The sequence below is a fragment of the Embiotoca jacksoni genome, unplaced genomic scaffold, assembly GCF_022577435.1.
Source record: "Embiotoca jacksoni isolate LCO1_2020_lvr unplaced genomic scaffold, fEmbJac1.0.p SCAF_25, whole genome shotgun sequence".
Taxonomy (NCBI): Eukaryota; Metazoa; Chordata; class Actinopteri; family Embiotocidae; genus Embiotoca; species Embiotoca jacksoni.
The window spans coordinates 4,559,677-4,579,372 of NW_027185376.1; the positions used below are offsets into that span (position 1 = coordinate 4,559,677).

The following is a 19,696-nucleotide window of genomic DNA, read 5'->3' on the forward strand; positions in this document are numbered from 1 at the left end:
GAAGTCATTGCGTTTCCAGAGTGGCCTATGTTTTGTCACTATTGAACTTTACTGCCATCTACTGGATTTTAAGAGGAATGTCAATGAAAAGATTTATGGATTCGCCCCCAAAATTGAATGTCTTCTTCCTTGGCCTCTGCTACACCTTTCCACCAAGTTTCATGAAAATCGTGCCGGCAGTTTTCCCGCAATCGTGCTCACAAACAAACGAACGCCAACAAAAAAAAAAAAAACCGAAGTGGCGGAGGTAAAAATCTAAATTGGGCATTTTTAAAGGACGACGAAACATTTTGGGACAAAAGTCGTTCAGCGCGAAGACGCGAAACCTTACCAATGCCAAAGTTTAAAAATAACTTTTACACAGAATAAGTGTGGGATTACTGTTTTTCTCCCATTTTCATCTCCTTGTGCCGAGTTATAGGACACGCTATAACTTAATTCTCATTCTCATTTCCCAAACTGTCCAACAGTGTATTTGAAATAATTTGCACCGACGTAACCGCTTTTGTGAAAACTTTTTATTTTAGGCTGGGATTATTACCACATGCAGACGCCACTCTATCCACAGGCAGAGAGGGCGAGAAATCCTTCATACGTTTCAGTAGAAAGGTAAACTATCGCTTTGTATATTAAAACATAATGGCTCTGGAAAGATAAGTGCGATTGCAGATGCCAAAACTCTGTAAATATGATATATAATATACTACATTAATTATACACAGGGATGCAATTAAAATATTGCCTTTTTGATCTAAACTGTATAGCTATTGTATACAATTTGTATGAAGCTCGCTGCTTTGCACAGGATTCGGGATTAATATCGCTCGAAAGACAAAATATTCGTAGAAACGTAAAACCGCGTAGAAAACAGAACCGCGTGAACGACACCAGACGGGCGTTATGCATTTCATGGTCGAGCAGAAGATTCGCGCAGCCCCACGGCTGTTAATTTGGTCCAGCTATGCACGCCACAACATGTAAATGTAAGAAATTTTTTAATAATAATAATAATAATACCACCTACAGTGTGAATGTACCTTACGATGTTGAGGCACTTTTTTTCTATTTGGAAACGTTAACCCCCCCCCCACCCCCCCCGACGTGACACGCAAGCCGGACACATGATGAGAAAACACACGGTGGACCTCGTCCGACCTACGAAACAACACTGAAACACAAACCTCACGTATTACAGCTGATATGCGGCCAGCAGTGCCTTCGCTAAGAGCAATAAATATGAACTTATTCGCAGAATTAAACAGAATCGCACGTATCGGTACATTATTACACACAATCCTCGCTTCTAGTCTGCAGTTATTACAACATGTTACCATAGCAGCATTACCTGGGCGACTAATGAAAGTAAGCCGGGAACGTTTTTCTAAATCACATCAAACGACAAAGGCCCGTTTTTTGATGTTTTTTTTTTTTTTTTTTCTTTTGTGTGCAACGAAGCCTAAGTTATGGAAATAACCGAGAAGCTACTGTAGCTGGTCTACGAACACACCGATAATATTCCAACTGTAGATTTTCCCTCTCGACACAAAGCGAGAGAAAAAAAAAAAAAAAAAACGATTTCAGTACGGGCGGCGTCCCGAAAAAATTAAAATAAAAGGTTGTATAATCACAGCCTGTACATTCATGTTCCTTTTTTGATTCCACATCCAACAGTGCAAACACACTCGAGAGTCAGCCATCCTCTCGGGTCATTACTCGAAGCGCCTCCTTCATAGTGCAAAAGCAAATCACTGGGCTGTGGTTCTCTAAGCAGATGGAGGGGGGGGGGGGGAGGTATGATTGGGGGGAGTTACAGCCATTTAGCAACCCAGCCAAAGAGGGTTAGAGGGGGCTCGTTATCGTCCGTGCCCATCGGTGTCTGGCTGTGAGCCACTTCAGTTGATTCTTCTGTTAAATTAAAGGAAAAAAAAAAATCTTAATTGAAGTATTACAATGAAAATAACAGTATGCAGCAGAATGTATAGTTTTTGATGAAGTACCTTCTCCTCTTGTGCAAGTACAGGCGGATGAGCCACTGCACCACGAAGGGCCAAATCACAGCGAAGGCCAAACTGGTTGGGGAAATGTCAAAAGGCCACCAGGACGGTTTCTATGGGGGGGGGAGGGGGGGTAAATAAAATGAAGAATCAGCTTTATTTTATTCGATTTTTTTTTTTTCTCACAATTTTTAGTTCCCAGTAATGATTATAAAACTTAAATTTATCTGAAATACAGTTTGTAAAAAAAACTGTATGTTGTCTTTCAAACTTGTTTACCTGACTCTTCTTAGTCACCGGGGGTGACATGTACGGCGGAGACAGAGCCACTGATCTCGCCTGCAAAATGAAGCAAAGAAAAATAAGTTCATAAAATTGTGTCAAAGGTAAAAGTGTTGTTTACTGAACCAAAGTGCAGGCCCCTTATCTCCTCCTCTTTAAAAAAAAACAACAACAATGTAGTTTTAAACCATGTTAATCACAGATTAAATTTTAAAAAAAAAATGCAGTCAGATTTCAATGGTTCTGTATTTTCCAAAGCTGCTTCTCTACATTTTTTTTTTTTTGACATATGAATGACAAACCTTTCATAATATGACCAGAACGCAGCTACGTTTTAGTTTTACTTAATAACTTCAGTACTCTGAGTGTTAAATCATGAACGTGTACTCTGCAGTGCAATGTTACTTTATTTTGAATGGCAAGAAGGATAAATGGAATACTTCAGTCAAATACTAAATCAAAATATATTTCTTTCCTTATTTCACCAAACAATCTACATACATCAATTTACATCGTCCTTCTCAACCTCTACTCGCTACTTCAATACAGGAAACTGTTCCGGGAACGTCGAGCAGTTTGCTGTAGTTGTTAAAGGTCCGAAACAAAACAAAAAACTACAATTGTAATCTCTTCGAGGCCAAGTTGACTCATTCAATTTGCTCATTTTGTTTGACTGCCAGCCCCAAAAACCTAAAAAATATTCAATTGAGAAGGTACATTTTTGGCATTTCTGCTTAAAACAATTATTAATTCATCGGTTAAATTAAACCTCAGAGCAGCAACGTGTTTTTTTTTTGTTGTTGTCTCGGTGACCTTCCCATCACTCCATTGAGCCACAATGACCGCGTGACTTTTGATGCGTCGTGTCCTCGTCTAACTCATCTGCCGTTTTGAGGAGTGCGTGTCTCGTCTCTTTCTGACCTGGCTGGCGGTCAGGGCCTCCAGGGTGTGCAGCCTCTCCAGGACGCTCTGCATGTCCTCCTGCAGTCTCGCCAGAGCCACGACGATCTGCTCGTTCAGGTTCCCTCCGGGCGTCGCCGCGCCGCCCCAGCGGTCGCCGGCCCCCGCCGCCCCGCCCGCCCGCCCGTCGTCGTCGCCGTGCCGCGCCGGAGGTCCGGAGACGGAGGCCCGGAGACTTGGAGCCTAAAAATAGAACGCAATCGGAGGTCGGTGGCGCCGGTTCGTGTCGTTCGTGACAGATGTAGGTGCAACTGCGGACAGTTTTTCTTTAAAAGACGAACGGTAGAGCCATTTAAACGCCTCTCCATTTTCAATTAATGCTCCAGCAAACGAGATTCGCCCTTTCGGAACATCGTATTTAAAGAGCCGCCTGAGTGCGACCTCACCTCGTCCTCTTCTGACCGCCGGGCCGCCCGCCGTGTCCACGTTCGACCTCTGTCGCCGCGACGTCGCTCCGCCCGCCTCTCCGTCCTCCCCTCCGCACCTGACCGCCTGCGCCGGACCCCCGACGTCCTCCTGCGGCTCGTCCGGAGGCGGCGGGACGTTGCTCTCGTCTTCGTCCAGGTCGTCCAGAGAGCGGTTGTGCTCCGAGTTCTGGAGAAGAAATTAAGAATGAATCGCTGCGGGGGAGCGGATCGATTTGACGAAAACACCACCCGTGTTTGTGTGGGTATATATATATATTTAGATCTATTTTATTTTTATTTTTTTTACTCGCCTCTTCCTGACCGAACTGGTCCACAGAGTCGCAGTAGACTTCGCTGTCCGAGTCGCTGGCCAGGTGGTTGGGTCCGGACACGCCGACGCTCGGGTCTGATGGTGGAAGGGGCACAAGAAAAGAGAAGAAAGGTCAGACTCTCGCCCTCCGTTGTTTGACTCCCATTGATTTATCCGTCCTGGAGCACTTCCCTCCCCCCCCCCCCCCCTCCCCCACCTGCGTGGTGCCCGTTGAGCCGAGGCTCGCCGACCGATCCCTCCGGCGAGTCGTCGCTGTTCAGAGCGGCCCTGGCGTGACTCCCGTTGGTCAGATGGGAGCCCCCGTTGGCCACTTTACCGTTGGACAGGGGCGCTTTGTGTCTCCTGGTTGAACTCTTCTTCTTTGGTTGTGACGCTGCTGATTTCTTGTCTGTGGTAGGAGGGGGAGGGGGGGGGGGAGGAAGGAAGGAAAATCTACACTGAATGTTTTCCTGAGAATATTTTCTGACACCCATTTCCATAACTTAAAAAAAAAAAATTTTTTTATACCTTTTCGGACTTCCTTCATAACCGCTTCTTCTTGTTCTTCTCGGTCCTCTTCCTCCTCCTCGTCATCATCATCATCATCATCATCATCATCATCCACATCCTCCTCCTGCTCCTCCTCACGCGTTTCCTCCCCTGACCTCACTTCCTTCGGTTTGGGCCGGGCGGGCCGGGTCTCCAGGGTGCCGTTCAGCTCCATGCTTCTGACGATGCTCTTCGCGACGCTCTTCGTGACGCTCTTCGACGGCATCGAGTTCAACATTGTTCCAAATCCTGGACGACAAATTGGATTTTAACGACAAGCTCCAAAAAAAAAAAAAAAAAAAAAAAAAAACAAATCAATGCTTCCTTTACTTATGAAATGAAAACAACCTTGTTTACGTCTACAATAGAGCTACAACTTACTGAGTGCTGCCTGGAGCCACGTAACTAAAAATTCCTCATCTAAAGGAAGTTCTGGGCGCGCGGTTCCCGCTCCAAGTCAAATGTTAAAGTCCTCTGACCTTCACAGACTAACACAGCTGAAATTCAATGACCTTTAATGAACTGAAAAACACGCTACCGTGTGTGCGGACAAAAAAAAAAAAAAAACAGCTGCCCACGTGCCCCCCCCCCCCCCCCCCACCCTCCTGTTGCTTCGATACGGAAAGAAATGAAATAAATACTAAAGAATGAAGTCCAACAATAACGGTAATTATCTCGCAACCTTACAAGCTGCATTTTCTATTTCTGTCGGTGACCACCAACGCTACCAAACAATACACACTGACAATAACTAGCCGGCTAACATTAAAGCCACATTCATGGAAATTATTACGTTTTCATAAATGGCAACTAAAATTTGAAACATGCAAAGCTAAAATTGCCTAATAGTTCAGGATTTTGGTCTAAAAAAAAAAAAAAAAAAAAAAAAATCATCCAATTCCCAGATTTGTCTCCGTCTGGAAAGAAGTTTTTAACATTCCCCGAGTTCGAGGATCGAATTTTCCTGCAGCTCGACAAGAGGCGCCGTTTATTTTTGATCCGTTTCAAAATCGAAAGCGTCCATTCTGAAAGCGAGACAGAACCTTAAATGGGCCAGACTACTAATTCAGCATGCGTTAAAACGACGGCCATCGAGCACTAAAAGCAGCAGACGGGCACTAAACTCTTATCACCAGACTCGCATGTTTACACAGCGATGTACTTGCCTTCCAGTTGCCTAGCAAACTGTGTCAAACGGGCTGAGCACACACAACAGGAGGCAAATTGTAAACAGTTAATAACTGTAGACAGTTATTCTGTTTCTGACGTCTCAGAATAAAAAGTGCAATAGATTAAAAAAAATGTAATTAAAAAAAACAAAAACAAACACCGACCTGAGCTCAGGTCCGATATCTGCGTGATCTTTTTCTTGTCGTCGACGAGCTCGTAGAACGGGCCGAGCACCCGCAAGAGCTCCTCCACCTCGTCGTTCATGGGCATCCCCTCCAGGATCTATAAACAAAATATATATATATATATATATATATATACACGATACTTTTCTCAGATCCGTAAGAAATAAAGACGAGGAGTGCTGCCGTGCAATAAAAAAAACAAAACAATGTTACGTCCTGCGTAAAGGGACAATCGACGTGGAAAAACACGTACCAGTTTCATTTCATCGACGTAGGCCGCCATTGCTTCTTCTCTCGGCATATCTCCGAGAGAACTCCACGCATCCCTACAAAAATAAAGAGTAAAGGGGGTGGGGGGGGGGGGGGGGGGGAGAAAAAGAAATGCATTGTGTCGTTTAATCGAGTATAAAGCAGAGATTTAAGAGTCGTGGAGAAAAAAAAAAAAAAAAGTCTGCGTCATCAGAATTGAAATTTGAACAGGGCCAGTTTATTTGTTTATTTGAGTTCAACCTGCTTTTTTTTGTTTGTTTGTTTGTTTTGTTGTGGGTCAAAATGCTGAAAAGAAATTTAACTGTACAACTATAGCCCTCCACCTCCCCCCCCCCCTCCTCCACCCCCCCTCCTCCACCTCCCCCACCAATGCAAAATTCACAGGAGAAACATCGCAGCCCGGTAGGTAAGAGGTCGCATTCCAGGTCGCATTTCAGCGAGCACCGAGTCCAGAGATCGCCGAAACACAACCTGAGGCGAGGCGGAGAAACCAAGCGGAGGGAGTTATAATATTTCATAATAGTATTTCTTCCAGTATGACATGATTATTTATTTTTTACCATTTAGCTTTGCCGACCGCGTCCCAGAAGCCCGGTCGCGGTATATTGCAAACTCCCGCGGTGGCCTGCTTGTAGTAACTGTAGAACTTGAGCATCATGTCGTTGGAGGGCTGAAAGGGACCTGGAGGGGAAAGGAAGTTCGATTATTACAGAGCAGGACAGGTTTGCCCCCCCCACCCCCCCCTTTTTTTTTTAGTTTTGGCCCCCCTCCACGGCTCGTGGTTATGCTCCTTATTAATAAGGGCTGTAAAATCCTGACTGTAATGACATCTAGTAAGTACGTAAAATGCGTTTGAGAGTTTGAGAATAGTGTTGTTAAGCTTTCCATATTAAATCACATTGGCCTACTTCTGATTTGCAAATAATAATAATAGTATTCTCTCTCTCTCATACTAATGCTCGTATGTGCAAGAGAGACTGATATTTTGACAAGATGCCTTTGTTTTTGTCAACAACAAATCGAAGAGTAGTTGTTTTTTTTTTAATCATTCTGAAATTTTATTTAAGATGTTCATTTGCAACAACAACAAAAAGTATTGCATTTAAATGTAATTTCGCTTCAATTTTGTACCTTCATAGGAACGAATTTTTGGACTTTGTGGCAAAAAGAGAAATTGCACCTGCACCATGCAAAAAAACAGCTGTTCAGTTAGTACTTACTATGCTGTTTTATGTCTCTTTGTAAATGTGTAGACAAAGCAGGGCCTTGAACTCTTAACTGTTGTGGTGCCGCTTTGCTTTGCTTTGCTTTGCTTGCAGGGGGAGACGAGCCTGCTAGTAAAGTGGATTATTGAAATCCAAGCTGCTGCACTTTGCACCTGACCAGGTGTTGACAAATCCTACGGGTGGAGGGTGGGGTGGGTGGTGGTGGTGGTGGAGATGGATGAACTCACCATCTGGGGGCAAACTCTTGATCACTTTGACGGCGGCATCAAACCTCAGCTGGGTCAAACGCCTCTCATCCTCCACGCTGACTCTCTCCACCTCCATCGCGTCGTCCCTTTCGGAGGCAAGCTGGTCACCCCCCCACCCCAACAAAACAACAACAACAACAACAACAACAAAAACACACACACGTCAATACAAAAAAAAAAAAAGACGCGGAAAAGTCAACGATGATATTCTCGCTTAATATCAATTAAGATTAAAAAAAAAAAAAAAAAAAAACCTACCTTAAAGTTAAAGTTAAAGCACCTACAGTGTGTTATGACCGCCGGCAGGAGGAGGTTGAGTCAGCTGGGTATGTAGGACACGTCTTAGTGTGCGACACAACGCGCAATAACACCGTTATTAGTGCTAAACTGCCGGCTACGCGTCCAAAACACCGTCGACGGGGGAAAAAAAAAAAAAAAAAAAGCCCCACCCGACGTCACTTACCGTTAAGTTCACCGGGGGGGCTATTATCTGTTCGTCGGGAGGCGACTCGTCTTTAGCTTCCGACCAGACGCCATGAACAGTGTTGTAAAAGCCAGGTAAAGAGGTGTTCTTAGGGAATTGTAGTTTTTGATTTTCTGCCGAATAAGGCGATGACGCCTACAAGTTCCACAATCCTTTGCGCCCGCCGAGAAAAAAAAAAAAAAAAAAAAAAAAAAAAAACGCTTCGGAGGAAAATGTAGTTTCAAGTCTTCGCGAGCGGATTTTAAAGGAGACAACAAAATGTTTGTGAAATCAACGAGGAAAAAAAAAAAATGTCGAGAGGTGAAAATATCAAAAGATTTTTTTTTTTCAACACGCACTCTTTTGCGAGCCACAGTTCAGTGTTTGTGAAAACTACATATCCCAGCATGCTCGAGTCCTGATCCCTGTGTTTTTTTTTTTTTCTTCTCTCTCCTTCAGTTGGAAGCGGATAGGTAGGCGGTAGAGAAAAAACAAGAGCTCTCACTTTGTTTTTAATTTCCGAGCTCGACAACTGGCAGTAAGATTTTCTACAGTTGAAATTAAGAGTTTAATTTGATCAGTCAGTAAAATCAACCCCTCCTGTTTTTCACAGTTAATCGTTTGAGTGATATTTCAAGTTCAGGTTGTCAAATGTGAGGATGTGTTGTTCTCTTGAACCTATCATGTGGTAGTAAGCTGAATTTAGACTATTTTTTTTTAATTTTTTTTTATTTGGCGAGACAACCAAAGATATTTCAATATCTCGCATTGGCCTTTACGATATGGTGATGGACGCTCTCACAATTAACCAGCAATCGACAATTAATCAGAAGAACAATCCACACTGATATGTTTTGGGTCACAATGGAAAAACAACAAAACAACAACAAAAAAAACAGCGACATGAAGGAGATCGTTTATAATCAACGTGAAATTTGGCCACGAAATGTATTTTGATTTTTTTTTTTTTAATGATCTTTTAAAAATATATTTGTTATAAGCAATATAAAGTTAAAGAAAAATTGACCAATTAGCAATAGGGTGGTTATTTTCTAAATGTATTTGCATTATGCCGGCTTTCCAATTCAATGCATATCTAAAAAAATAATAGTGACAGTTTCCCGTAAAAATGATAAAACTTCCATTAGATTTTAGTAGGTTGAGTGATAATTGATGTCAGTCACCCTAAGTCAATATACAGTTTGTTAAGAAAAAAATACGAGAAATAAAAAGCTTTTTTTTGTTGTTGTTGTTGTGAAGTTATAATAACAAAACGTGTCTCTGGGAGCAACACACACATATATAACGAGGCGCTTTTGCTTTTCTGACTGAGTGACTCCTCGTCGCTCGCACAGACGATCTTCGGCTCGGGGTTACGCCAAAGCGAGGGCAGGAATCCCACAATAGCGGGCGGGCAGGCGGGCAGGGCAGAGGAGTGTTTTCTTTTTTTTTATTTTTTTTTTTTATTTTGAGGCAGAGCTGAGTCTGGTGGCTGTTTCAATCAAAGGGAAGGCAAAGAGTGAAGGGGAAGGGAGGCTCTTTTGCGGAGAGATGTAAGATGGCAGAGCTACAAATGTTGTTAGAGGAAGAGATTCCGGCCAGCAAAAGAGCGCTCGTGGAGAGTTACCAAAACCTCACCAGAGTCGCCGACTACTGCGAGAACAATTATGTCCAGGTAAGAGAGTCAGAACCACCAACGGTTGTCTTGGCATCCGCCTTTTTTTTTTTTTTTTTTTTTTATTTTTTTTTAAATAATTATTATTATCGCGGAAAAGCTTTGCGGGACAGGAAATGTGTGGACTCGGTTTGATTAAATAATTTCTGGGAAGCTTTTTTTTTTTTTTTTGGGAGCTGTTTGTGGGAACAGTTTTTTTTTTTTTTTTTTGGCGACGCGGCATTCAATCGCTGTGGGACATTTTGGAGAGCTTCCGCCTGCTTCCCACCACAGATCACATTTATTCCGTTTACACAGAGGGTGTGTCTTACTTCTTTTTTTTTATTATTTTAAATAAATTATTATCATTACACTGGGTCGCTTCAAAACTGCTCCCCACTCGCACTGCTGATAAGGGAGGCCTGCGTGTCTCACGGCGGATCCCTGAACGTGTTTCAGCTTTTTTTTTTTTTTTTTTTTTTTTAAAAACGATTTTTATGTCGATGTCGAGCCCGCAGCAGCAAAGTTACTCCAGCTTGCTTGTGTCAACAGTGACCTGACAACGCCTTTAAAAATGTTAGCGGTAAACTAAACGTCACAGTCAAAGTATTAAGTCTTGTTTTATATCAACAGCAGAGCAGCAGTGCTTTACATTCCATGAGGTCATTAAACACACCATTTTAATACCACTGAAACACTTCAAGTCCCCATTGGGACACCAGGAATATTACAGAGGAGCTATAATGTCCACATTATAGGCTTGTAAACACTCAGTGCAAATGCTATAATGTCAGTGCATGGCCTTTTACTGTTGCTGCATTATTTGTGAACTGTTATTTATTTATTTATTTTTTATTATAAAGCCACATAAAAGCACAGAAAATATGTAGAAAGCAGCGTTAAAGATTCAAGATGACTTTAATCTGTTTGAAGTAATTGTGGGAATCACCCATGATGTATATATATATATGTTTTGATCATATGATAAAAGCACAATGTATTGCCTTTTTTATTTTTTTAAGCTGTAGATGATATAACTACCAGAAAACTTTGTTCACATCTGGTGTATCTGATAAAAAAAATAAAACATTTTTGGTTTGTTAATTTTGCAGTTAAATGAGATTGACAGTCAGACAAACTGACCAAAACCTGTCATCCATGATGCATTTTTTTTTTATTTTTATTTGCATCATACATTATTGATTCTTGGTGTCTGTGACTCGATACGATATCGGCAAGTAAAATATCGCAATACTACGCTTTATCGATTTTTATTTTGTAACCTCCCCTCATCCATAGTTTGCAGGTTTGCAGCTCGGCTCTGAGACAGAAGGGAGGAATGTAAAGCCATTGTTAGTCGGTCAATAAAGGTTGGAGGTATTGATTTTTTTTGATTTTTTTTTTTTCTTCCCTCCTCTCTCAAACTTCTTCATGACAGCAGCTTTAATCTGCTGGTTTACAAGCTTGTTTTTTTTTTATTTTGATTTTTTTTTATTTTTTTTTTTAAAGTTCACCATTAAACAGCTGATTTTACTGCACATTAATACGGTTCAATGGTTATATATCCGGTGTAAATGTGGGCGGTTATCGCTGTGCAACTTCACCACGAGTCTCTGGTGTTTTAAATTTAGAGCAATAACGTGTGCGGTAAGCTACTGCTACTAAAACAAATGAAAAAAAAAAAAAAAATAGAGCGCTGTCTTCTGAGAATAGACTAAAACAGCAGCGGTAAGAAAAGCAAAAAAAAAAAAAAAAGGTTATTTATTTTTTCAAACAGGAAGCAGCCCTTCCTATCAGCTACAGAGGAGGGTGTGTCCTTTCCAGCTGTACTCCCCAAACGACTCCCTGTAATTTATTTTTATTTTGTTTTCTTCTTCCGTGTCCTCCGTTGATTTGGCACCGCGAGCGGCTGAAGCTCCGTGCCAGGTTCAAGCCCACGCTTACAAGGACGGGAGTTTTGACAACTTTGTCCCATGTGGAAGCTTTTTTTTTTTTTTTTTTCCTGCTACTTTTAAATAGCAAAATGTGTGGTTTTTTTACAAAAAAAAAACCAACTTTGCGCAGCTGCCGATCCCACAAGTGAAATAAAACACTTGTTATTTTTTTTATTTTTTTTTGTTTGCTACAGCCGGCTGAATAACAAGCGATGTGTCAAACTGATTCCCCAAAGTGACGCAATACTGACTGGAATCTGTTTATAAAAAAAAAAAAAAACAGGTTTTGAACTGATGACGGGGGAATTTTGTTCACTCGCAAGTTTTCTAGCTGCGTTTCGGTATTTGGGTGGAAAATTAGCTCGTCCCCATATCGATCTGTTATTCCAGACCGTATTATTATTTTTTTTTGTGTCTTTATACTTGTTTAGCGCTTTCTTAACGGGATGACTCGAGTTGGCTAGTTTTGATCGGGTTGAATGTTGGACCTACGTACCGACAAACGTCTGGTCAGATTTGTAGTTATTCATGAAGACGCGAAGTTCAGAGAAAATTTGAGGGCTTTTATTTTATTTATTTTTTTGCAATGTTTGCTAAAAAAAAAAAACACACAAAAAAACACGCTTTTAGGTTTTTAATTTAAAATATTCAGCTCCAGTTTAAAGGCTATGCTGATATTTCATTTCTTTTATTTACCCTTATTTTTTATAGTTTTATCTTTTTTTTTTTTCTACATTTAAATCATAATTTAGCATATTTTAGGTTAATTGATTTGGGCTACGTTTTAGGCTCACGCTTGTATTTAGACAACATTTAACATGTTATAATATTTAGCTTTAAAAGCCCGTATGATACAGTTTAGTTGCCCATATTTAGTCCAAAGAGACTTATTAATCTAGTAAATGCGTTCAAACTCCGTAAGGGATGAGTGCCACTGAGACGTCGTCATAAATTGAGGTGCTTCTCGAGGCAAATAACCAACCGACTAAGCGTACAAAAAAAAAAAAAGATGAAAAGAAGTAGCTGGCGGGTTTAGCGCGAGTAAATCTGTCCACTTTAACACCCAAATGACAAAACAGTTCTGTGCTGCTTTTTTTATTTTTTATTTTTTTTTTTGCTCTAGAAGAAGCTCCAAAAATAGCATCATGGTGAGAAAAAAAAATGTCTGCACTGGACCCAAACCAGACCACGGTGACGTTGATGAGCCCCTGTTGTGGTATTTTGATGTAACACAGAGTTCAAACTTCATTTAAACCCGGCGCGTCTCTCCGATTTAGCCGTTCTGTCCTGGTGTGTTTTTTTGGTTTTTTTTTAGCCGAGCACCTTGTTTAATGCGCCGACGTTAAAAAAAAAAAAAAAAGCTGGATTTTTAAGCTTTTCGGCACACGTTGCGAGCTCTGTGTGAAGCGGGTGTCAGACTCCCGGTGCACTTTTCATAAGCCCTCTCCGTCTGCTGCGGATACACACTCTCTCTCCCTGCCTCTGACACACACACACACACACACACACACACACACACACACATTCAACATGCCTCGGCTTGAATCGGCTCGTCCTTTCAGCCCTCCTCCTCCACATTTCCATCCCTTCTTCTTCTTCTTCTTCTTCTTCTTCTTCTTCTACACCTTTTCCTCCTCCTCCTCCTCCTCCTCCTCCTTCCTCTGTCTCGGCTCCTGTCATGGAGGCTTTGGTGTTTCTGCAGTGCGGCGGCTCAGCGGGCCGAAGCAGATGGTGACGGCTCCGTTTAAACCCGAGCGCAGATCTCTGCCCCACTTTCTCAACTTGATAGTGACTTTTGTTTGTCCAAGAGTGTGTGTGTGTGTGTGTGTGTGTGTGTGTGTGTGTGTGTGTGTGTGTGTGTGTGTGTGTGTGTGTGTGTGACACACTGACAGGTCAGAGTTATGTTTCCTGTTTGCTCCTGCTGACTCTGAAGATTGGCTCCCTGGAAATGCCTTCTCTCTCTGTGACGGAAGTGGCTTAATAATAGAGCTTAAAAAAAAAAACCACAACCTTTCACACGAGGACCCCGGCCAACGTATTATTCAGATCAATCTAGGGTTGTTTTTTTTGTTTTTTTAAATATTATAATATTTTCCAGTTTCTGAAGGCTGAGTGTGGTAGAAGCAGATTTATTTTAATGCAAGTCGGAGCGGTGTTTGTTTAACCTTGGTGACGAGGACGCACCGAGTGCGCTGTATGCAAAGTGGGCCACCTGGCCGTGTTGGCAGGACTCACTGATAGGGCTGCTGACTGCTTTGTTTAATACAGCCGCGGCACAATTCAGGCTCTTTTAGTCGTTGTGCTCAGGCTGTATATTTTCTTTCTATTTGTGGAGTTTTATTTTGAAAATCCATTATCGGATCTGTCGTGTTTTTTTTAAAATTTCTAAGCAAACATGCCAAACTTTCAGCTTCCCAAAGTGCTCAGATTTGCTGCTTTTTTATGAGGAGAGTTAAAGAGGAGTGTGTTTACAGGTCCTGTGGAGAGCTGCTGCTTATGCGGGGAGGAAAAAAAAAAAAGAAGAAAAAGTCCAGTGTAAAGCCGTGTTGCGGCTCCGCGGGGGAGCTGCGTTGAGTCCGGTAAACTCGGCAGAGGCCGAAAGCTACGAGTCTGAAAATGAAAAAATATCTTGAGGATTTGGCGTTTTTGTATCGCAGGCAGATCGTCGCCTCTGCACGAGGCCCGAGGCCAGCGATAGCTCGCTGCTAGCGTCGTTAATAACGCCTAAATCCCATGCTGGATTTTTCAGCGGTGGCGTTGCATTGTGGGCGATATCGGTGGCGGGTTTTTGAAGCGGGACGTCTCCGGTTCTGCTGCCTCGGTTTTATTAGCCGTGAGCCGATTTTTAGATATTCGTCGCACTGAATGGCTGAATTATGCAAAATCAACAAAAGCATTCGATCAAACATCAATACTTCGTTAGTTTTAGCCAACTTAAAATAAAAACTGTCTGCAGCCCATCTTCTACCTTGCTTACATGTTTTTGAGAGAATATTTGATGATGTATACTGTAATTTTCATAACTTTAGGGCTGCATGTACTGATCACTTTCCTCATCAAGTAGTCCCTTAGTTTATGAATTGATTATGTAATGTATATAATGTCATAATATGGAGAAGAAAAAAAACGAGGTGAGGCATGCATGAGCTGCAAATGTTCACATTTTACACACAAAGCACTAAAGATTATGTTTATTTTTCTCCTCTTGCTAAATGATTGATTAGTAAAAGTGACGCCAACTAGTTGATTCAATCATTTCTGGACTTAAAAGTGCAGCACAAGTTATTCCAGCTTCTTTTAAGACGCCGCAATACAAAACGGGGAACAGATAACGGGGCGGTTTAATGTCCTGTACCAAGATGTGTAATTTGAACGCATAAACACGTCCGCAATGCTTCGAAACTCGATTGCAGTCAGAAAGAAACTTCAGAGTTTCAGATGAAATCCTTCCAGACAGAAAACAGTATCGAGGAAAAAGGGGAAATGGAAGCGCAATGTGGCAAAACCAGGAAGGTCACGAGACCCCTGCTGAGCCAGCATAATGCCCGCTTCAAGTAAAAAATAAATAAATAAATTTGAAATAAAAGTCAGTCTGAGAGGAACTGGCCATCGATCGGCCACGACCTCGCTACACCTGCTCGCTGCCGGGTTTCCCAGGAGAACTCGTGGGAGTTTTTCAACCCTCTGGAAGAAGGCCAGTGTTGCCTGAAGATGATAAATATTGCTTTTTTTTTTTTTTTTTTGGGTTGTCCTTTAACACAGCTCTGTCTCTTCTGTGTTACTCTGAGTCCTCATTTCCTGTCTCTCTCTCTCTCTCTCTCTCTGTGAAGTGGCCTGGTTTTTTTTCGTGCAGCGTGGAGAGAAAGAGAGAGAGAGCGGCCTGCCGGCTCTCGGCCTATACCAGCCAAACCCATTCATCCTTTTTAACCACCTGTCACCCCCCCCCCCCCCCCCCCACCCACCCACCCCACCTCGCCCCGCCCCGCCCTCCACCCCTTCAGCTGAGTGGATTTGGTTTGGTTCAGACTGTTTGGACTGATATCTGTGACAGTCTGCTTTGAACGTAGGAGGTTTTGGTTTTTTTTTTTTTAGAAAATGAAGGTGTTTAATTTTTTTTTTTTTCTTACTGCCATCACTGCTCATAGTTGGATTCATTAAGTGTTTTATTCCTTTTAAAAACAAATTTGGCCGGCGTCAGCATTCGGGTTGTTTCTGGGCCGTAATGTGTGAATGATGCGTCACGGTGACCCAGCAAACAGGAAATGACCCTCTCGAATCCTCTGGAAACTTGAATTCCCGTTTTGTTTATTTGTTTGTTTACCGGTTAAAGTGCGCATCGTTGTCTGCAGCACGGCGGCTTTCGGCCTGGATGAACCAAATTACCAAATCGCTCAATAAAGGTTAATGAGTTTCCCGCCGCGTGCAAACTTCTGCCTTTGTGTCTCTTCCTTGACATACTGAAGGAATTTTTAATAGCATGCTGGCAGTTCTTCAAGGTCGGGTGGACCTTATGGCCTTTTCAGTCAGCCTCCATCTGCCCTGGTGGAGGAGGAAGAGCAGGAGGAAGAGGAGGAGGAGGAATTATGAATTCACTTATCGTACTGCAGAGGTTTTCTTTTTAAATGCTTTGCTTGAGGAAAGCTTAAAGTTGTTTCGTCTGCTGGTTTTTCTTTATTCATCACACGTTCCACCGTCACTTTAAACCGTCTCGTGGGTTTTGCGTTTGGTTTTTCAGCGTCGCACAGTTTGCTAATTTTCAAGGTGCGTTTGATATATTTTCTTTTCCGCCTCCTCTGCCTCCCGTTCTGGGCACAAAGGGGTTTGATGACGAAGGTCGTGCAGAGTTCACGGCGAGGAAATATGGTTAATTAGTTTACGCATAACCTCTGGTCTTTTTAAATATTGAGGGGAAATTAAAGATGAAACATTTAGTGAATGCGTTGGTTGAGTTAATCAGCAGAAAATGAACCGTTTTGAGAATTGATGAAGTGTTGAGTCTTTTTTTTTTCTTTAAAGAAAAACTATACAAAAGTGGGTCGAGCTTCCCAAATGTGAATGTGGTGTTTTTTTATTTATTTATTTATTTTTTTTTTATTAAATTGGTGTTAATCAAGTTGAGTTGAGTTTCTGGGTTTTTTTTTTTTTTTATCATGTAAAATATAATTTAAGAGATGTAACTTTGGACTCAAGGAAACTGTGATGCTGTTTTCTAACATTTCACAGACCAAACCATCAAACAGTAAAATGAGAAACTAACTTGCAGGTTAATTTATGATTTAAAAAAAAAGAAAGAAAAAAGAATCATTGTTTGCAGCTCTAAAAGAAAGCAGGAAGTTGCAGCATCTGGAAAGTTTAAAGGAAAATTACACATTTGTCAGCTGGGGGTTTTTAATTCTATATTTTTGGTAGTTTTCATGAGGCTTTTTTTTTTTACAGTGTACTTTTATTTTCGACTGATCCATAGCGACAGAAAGTCATCTCCTTGAGCACGGGTGTGGTGCTTATTTGTTGTTTAATAAAGTCAACAATATAATAAAAAAAAAAGTTTCACAATAAAAGCCTTGTTGTGAAGAAATAAAAGGGTTTTCTGTCTTCTGAAACACTGCACGGCTTTTTAATTCAAAACGGATACAGGACGCGTTTAGCTTTCATTAACAGTGTAATCGCAGTAACTTTAACGGGGCAAACGGTAGCGGATCAAAAACTAGGCTTTTCAATCAATCGATACATCTTAGATGTCAATACAGTGTTTTGTATTGGCTCTCCTGCAGGACGTACGCTTGTGGAGATGATTGGATCCTCAAGCACTTAAATTATAGAAGTGAATTTGAACGAACATGAAAAACGTCGTTCCAGTGCGCTCAGGTGACACTTCGCCTTTTATAAGTTACATTAAACCGACATGAACTCTTGTCTGAAATCCCTGTTGGACTTTACCATCCATTTGTTTTGTAAGATATCATCAGTTTACCGAGGCATTAGGCACTAACGGCTTGTGTAACACCGACTCAGACGCCTCAACGTGTCTGTCTAGTGGCCTCGTAGTCGTCGGCTCGACCTTTTTTTTTTTTATTATTTATTTATTTTTTTTTTACAGCCAATCAGACGCTGCATATCAATACAACAATCCACACAGCGCCTCCAGTCTCACTCACTTTTTTTTTTTTTTTGAGAAGAAGTTGTGAATTTGTCAGGAGGAACTTTTTTCTTTTCCTAACTTCACCAGTTTGCACAATTTAAAAAAAATAAATAATAATTCCTTGGCAGTTCCCTTCCATTATGTTTGTTTTCTTGTTTTCCTCTGAGCTCATCCCCGACACGTGTGCAAAGCTCCTCTGGAGAGTTTGAAGATGTACGACGTGTTGCGGGATTCCAAACATTCCTGAAGTGTTTTTTCTTTTTTTTTTCTTTTCCCCGTCCCGAGCTCGTTTCCCCTGCGGGACAAGCGGGAGCACATAAACGCATGTACACGTGCAGAGTCTGACTGTACGGCGAGAATCACCGCGTGATGTTGTTTCAGTGGCAGATGTTCACACGTGTTTGAACGCTCGGTTGCAAAGCAAACAGACGTAGCCCGCTGCTGGAACTGAATATTTAGTTTATTTTGTTTGTCACGTTTCTAGCTTTTTATGGGACGGGTCGGTATCGATTCGTACGTTCGTCCCTCTGTCCTCTCGCGGTCTTGTCGGGAGGAAGACTCAATTTTCCCGACTTCCGCTCGGGAGGGGGGCTTTTTGAGGCGGATGGGCCGCTTCGACTCTTCTGACCCCCGAGCGGCTTCAACTCCTCTGGGAGGAAGTCTGAACCTTTCCTTCGTACCGTCTCGATGCAGCCAGCGGGTCCCCGACGGCGAATTACACAACAAGTAGCTCCTACCCAGGAATCTGATTGGTCAACGCGCTCAAACCAGCATGACAAACTGCTCATCACTCGAAAATATCACTCAATATCGACAATTATATTTCATATAACATGCAATATAATGTGTTTGCTTGTTATAGGCCATGTGTTGCCGTGGAAACGGATATCGCGCTGAAGTTTTTACATTTTGGAGAGTGAATCGCGCCCCACGACACGAATACCTTTCGACTTCCACGTTTCATCCAGTTGGTAACTTGTTGAATCATCGCAAACTGCCGCTGAAGCAGACGCGCCGCCTCGTTTCTTGCTCGACTGGACGGACGAGTGAAGTATTTTCCCATTTCAGTGCCTCCGCGAAGGCTCCCAGGAAACAAACGCCATTTCTGTCGACTGCCACTCCCTCATCGTTCCTGAAACGTTTCAGCCTGCTGCAGCTTTTTAAAGGGATTTTTCTGAAGAACTGTCAACTTTCCCCTCAAACACTGTCACACTCTTCCTGTTTTTTTTTTTTTTTTTGTCTTCTTCTTGCTCGGTTTGTTTGGTTATCTCGGCTCCCGGCTACGAGTTGCGACCCCGCATTCTTTCCGTACTCCCTCTTTAAACCCAGCTGAGGTGCTGACAGCTTGTCTACTACCGCTTTGGATGATCCGTACAGTCTCCTTCGCTCCGTCGTTACTTCAGCGGGGAAATACGAGCTAAAGTGCCCCTGAAGGAGTGCCGGCGCTCACCGGAGTGATTTATTTAATTTTTTTTTAAAATCTCTGTTTTCATTCTTTGGTTTAATAAAAAAAAAAAATTAAAAAAAAATGCATAAAACGTGTGCTGTGATCATGCACGCTTAAAGCTGTGGATGTAACGGAGAATTTACAAGCTGTGTGATTAACACGAGAGGGATAAAGATTGACCCCCCCTCCCTCCCCCTCCCCCTACCCACCACCATGTACACCAGGAAAGATCAGCTCCGGCCCTGTCGGTTCAGCCTTCTCAGTCTGACTTCATTGTAGTGGTTGTCACCGGGTCACGAGGGGAGAGGGGAAAAAAAAGAACTGAGCAGAGACTGTAAATAGTCTCCAGCACTCTAATTTTAAGGGCGGCGTTTTACAGCTTCAAGTTTAAAACTGTGAGTCAGCCCGCTCATCTTGTCTTGTGCGAGACATGTGGTTTTTGTCTGCTTTGTTTTTCG

General features: G+C 42.2%; 2 protein-coding genes across 2 annotated transcripts in view; one reads left to right on the forward strand and one right to left on the reverse strand.

Moving 5' to 3' along the window:
- Positions 1 to 1,086: 1,086 nt before the first annotated feature.
- Positions 1,087 to 8,042, reverse strand: acbd5a (acyl-CoA binding domain containing 5a). Its single transcript, XM_069159712.1, has 13 exons — positions 7,860 to 8,042; positions 7,581 to 7,701; positions 6,688 to 6,808; positions 6,111 to 6,183; positions 5,837 to 5,954; positions 4,482 to 4,751; positions 4,171 to 4,362; positions 3,955 to 4,049; positions 3,618 to 3,830; positions 3,198 to 3,419; positions 2,274 to 2,333; positions 1,998 to 2,107; positions 1,087 to 1,905 (listed from the first exon to the last, which is right to left on the reverse strand). Exons 2-13 carry the CDS (start codon positions 7,675 to 7,677, stop codon positions 1,893 to 1,895), a joined length of 1,584 nt encoding a protein of 527 aa, XP_069015813.1. The 5' UTR covers positions 7,678 to 7,701; positions 7,860 to 8,042; the 3' UTR covers positions 1,087 to 1,892.
- Positions 8,043 to 9,464: 1,422 nt separating this feature from the next.
- The window catches only part of abi1a (abl-interactor 1a), a 41,131-nt gene continuing 30,899 nt past the window's right edge, over positions 9,465 to 19,696 (forward strand). Inside the window, 1 exon segment of the mRNA XM_069159721.1 lies at positions 9,465 to 9,739. Coding sequence (XP_069015822.1) covers positions 9,623 to 9,739 — 117 coding nt within the window. The 5' untranslated portion in view covers positions 9,465 to 9,622.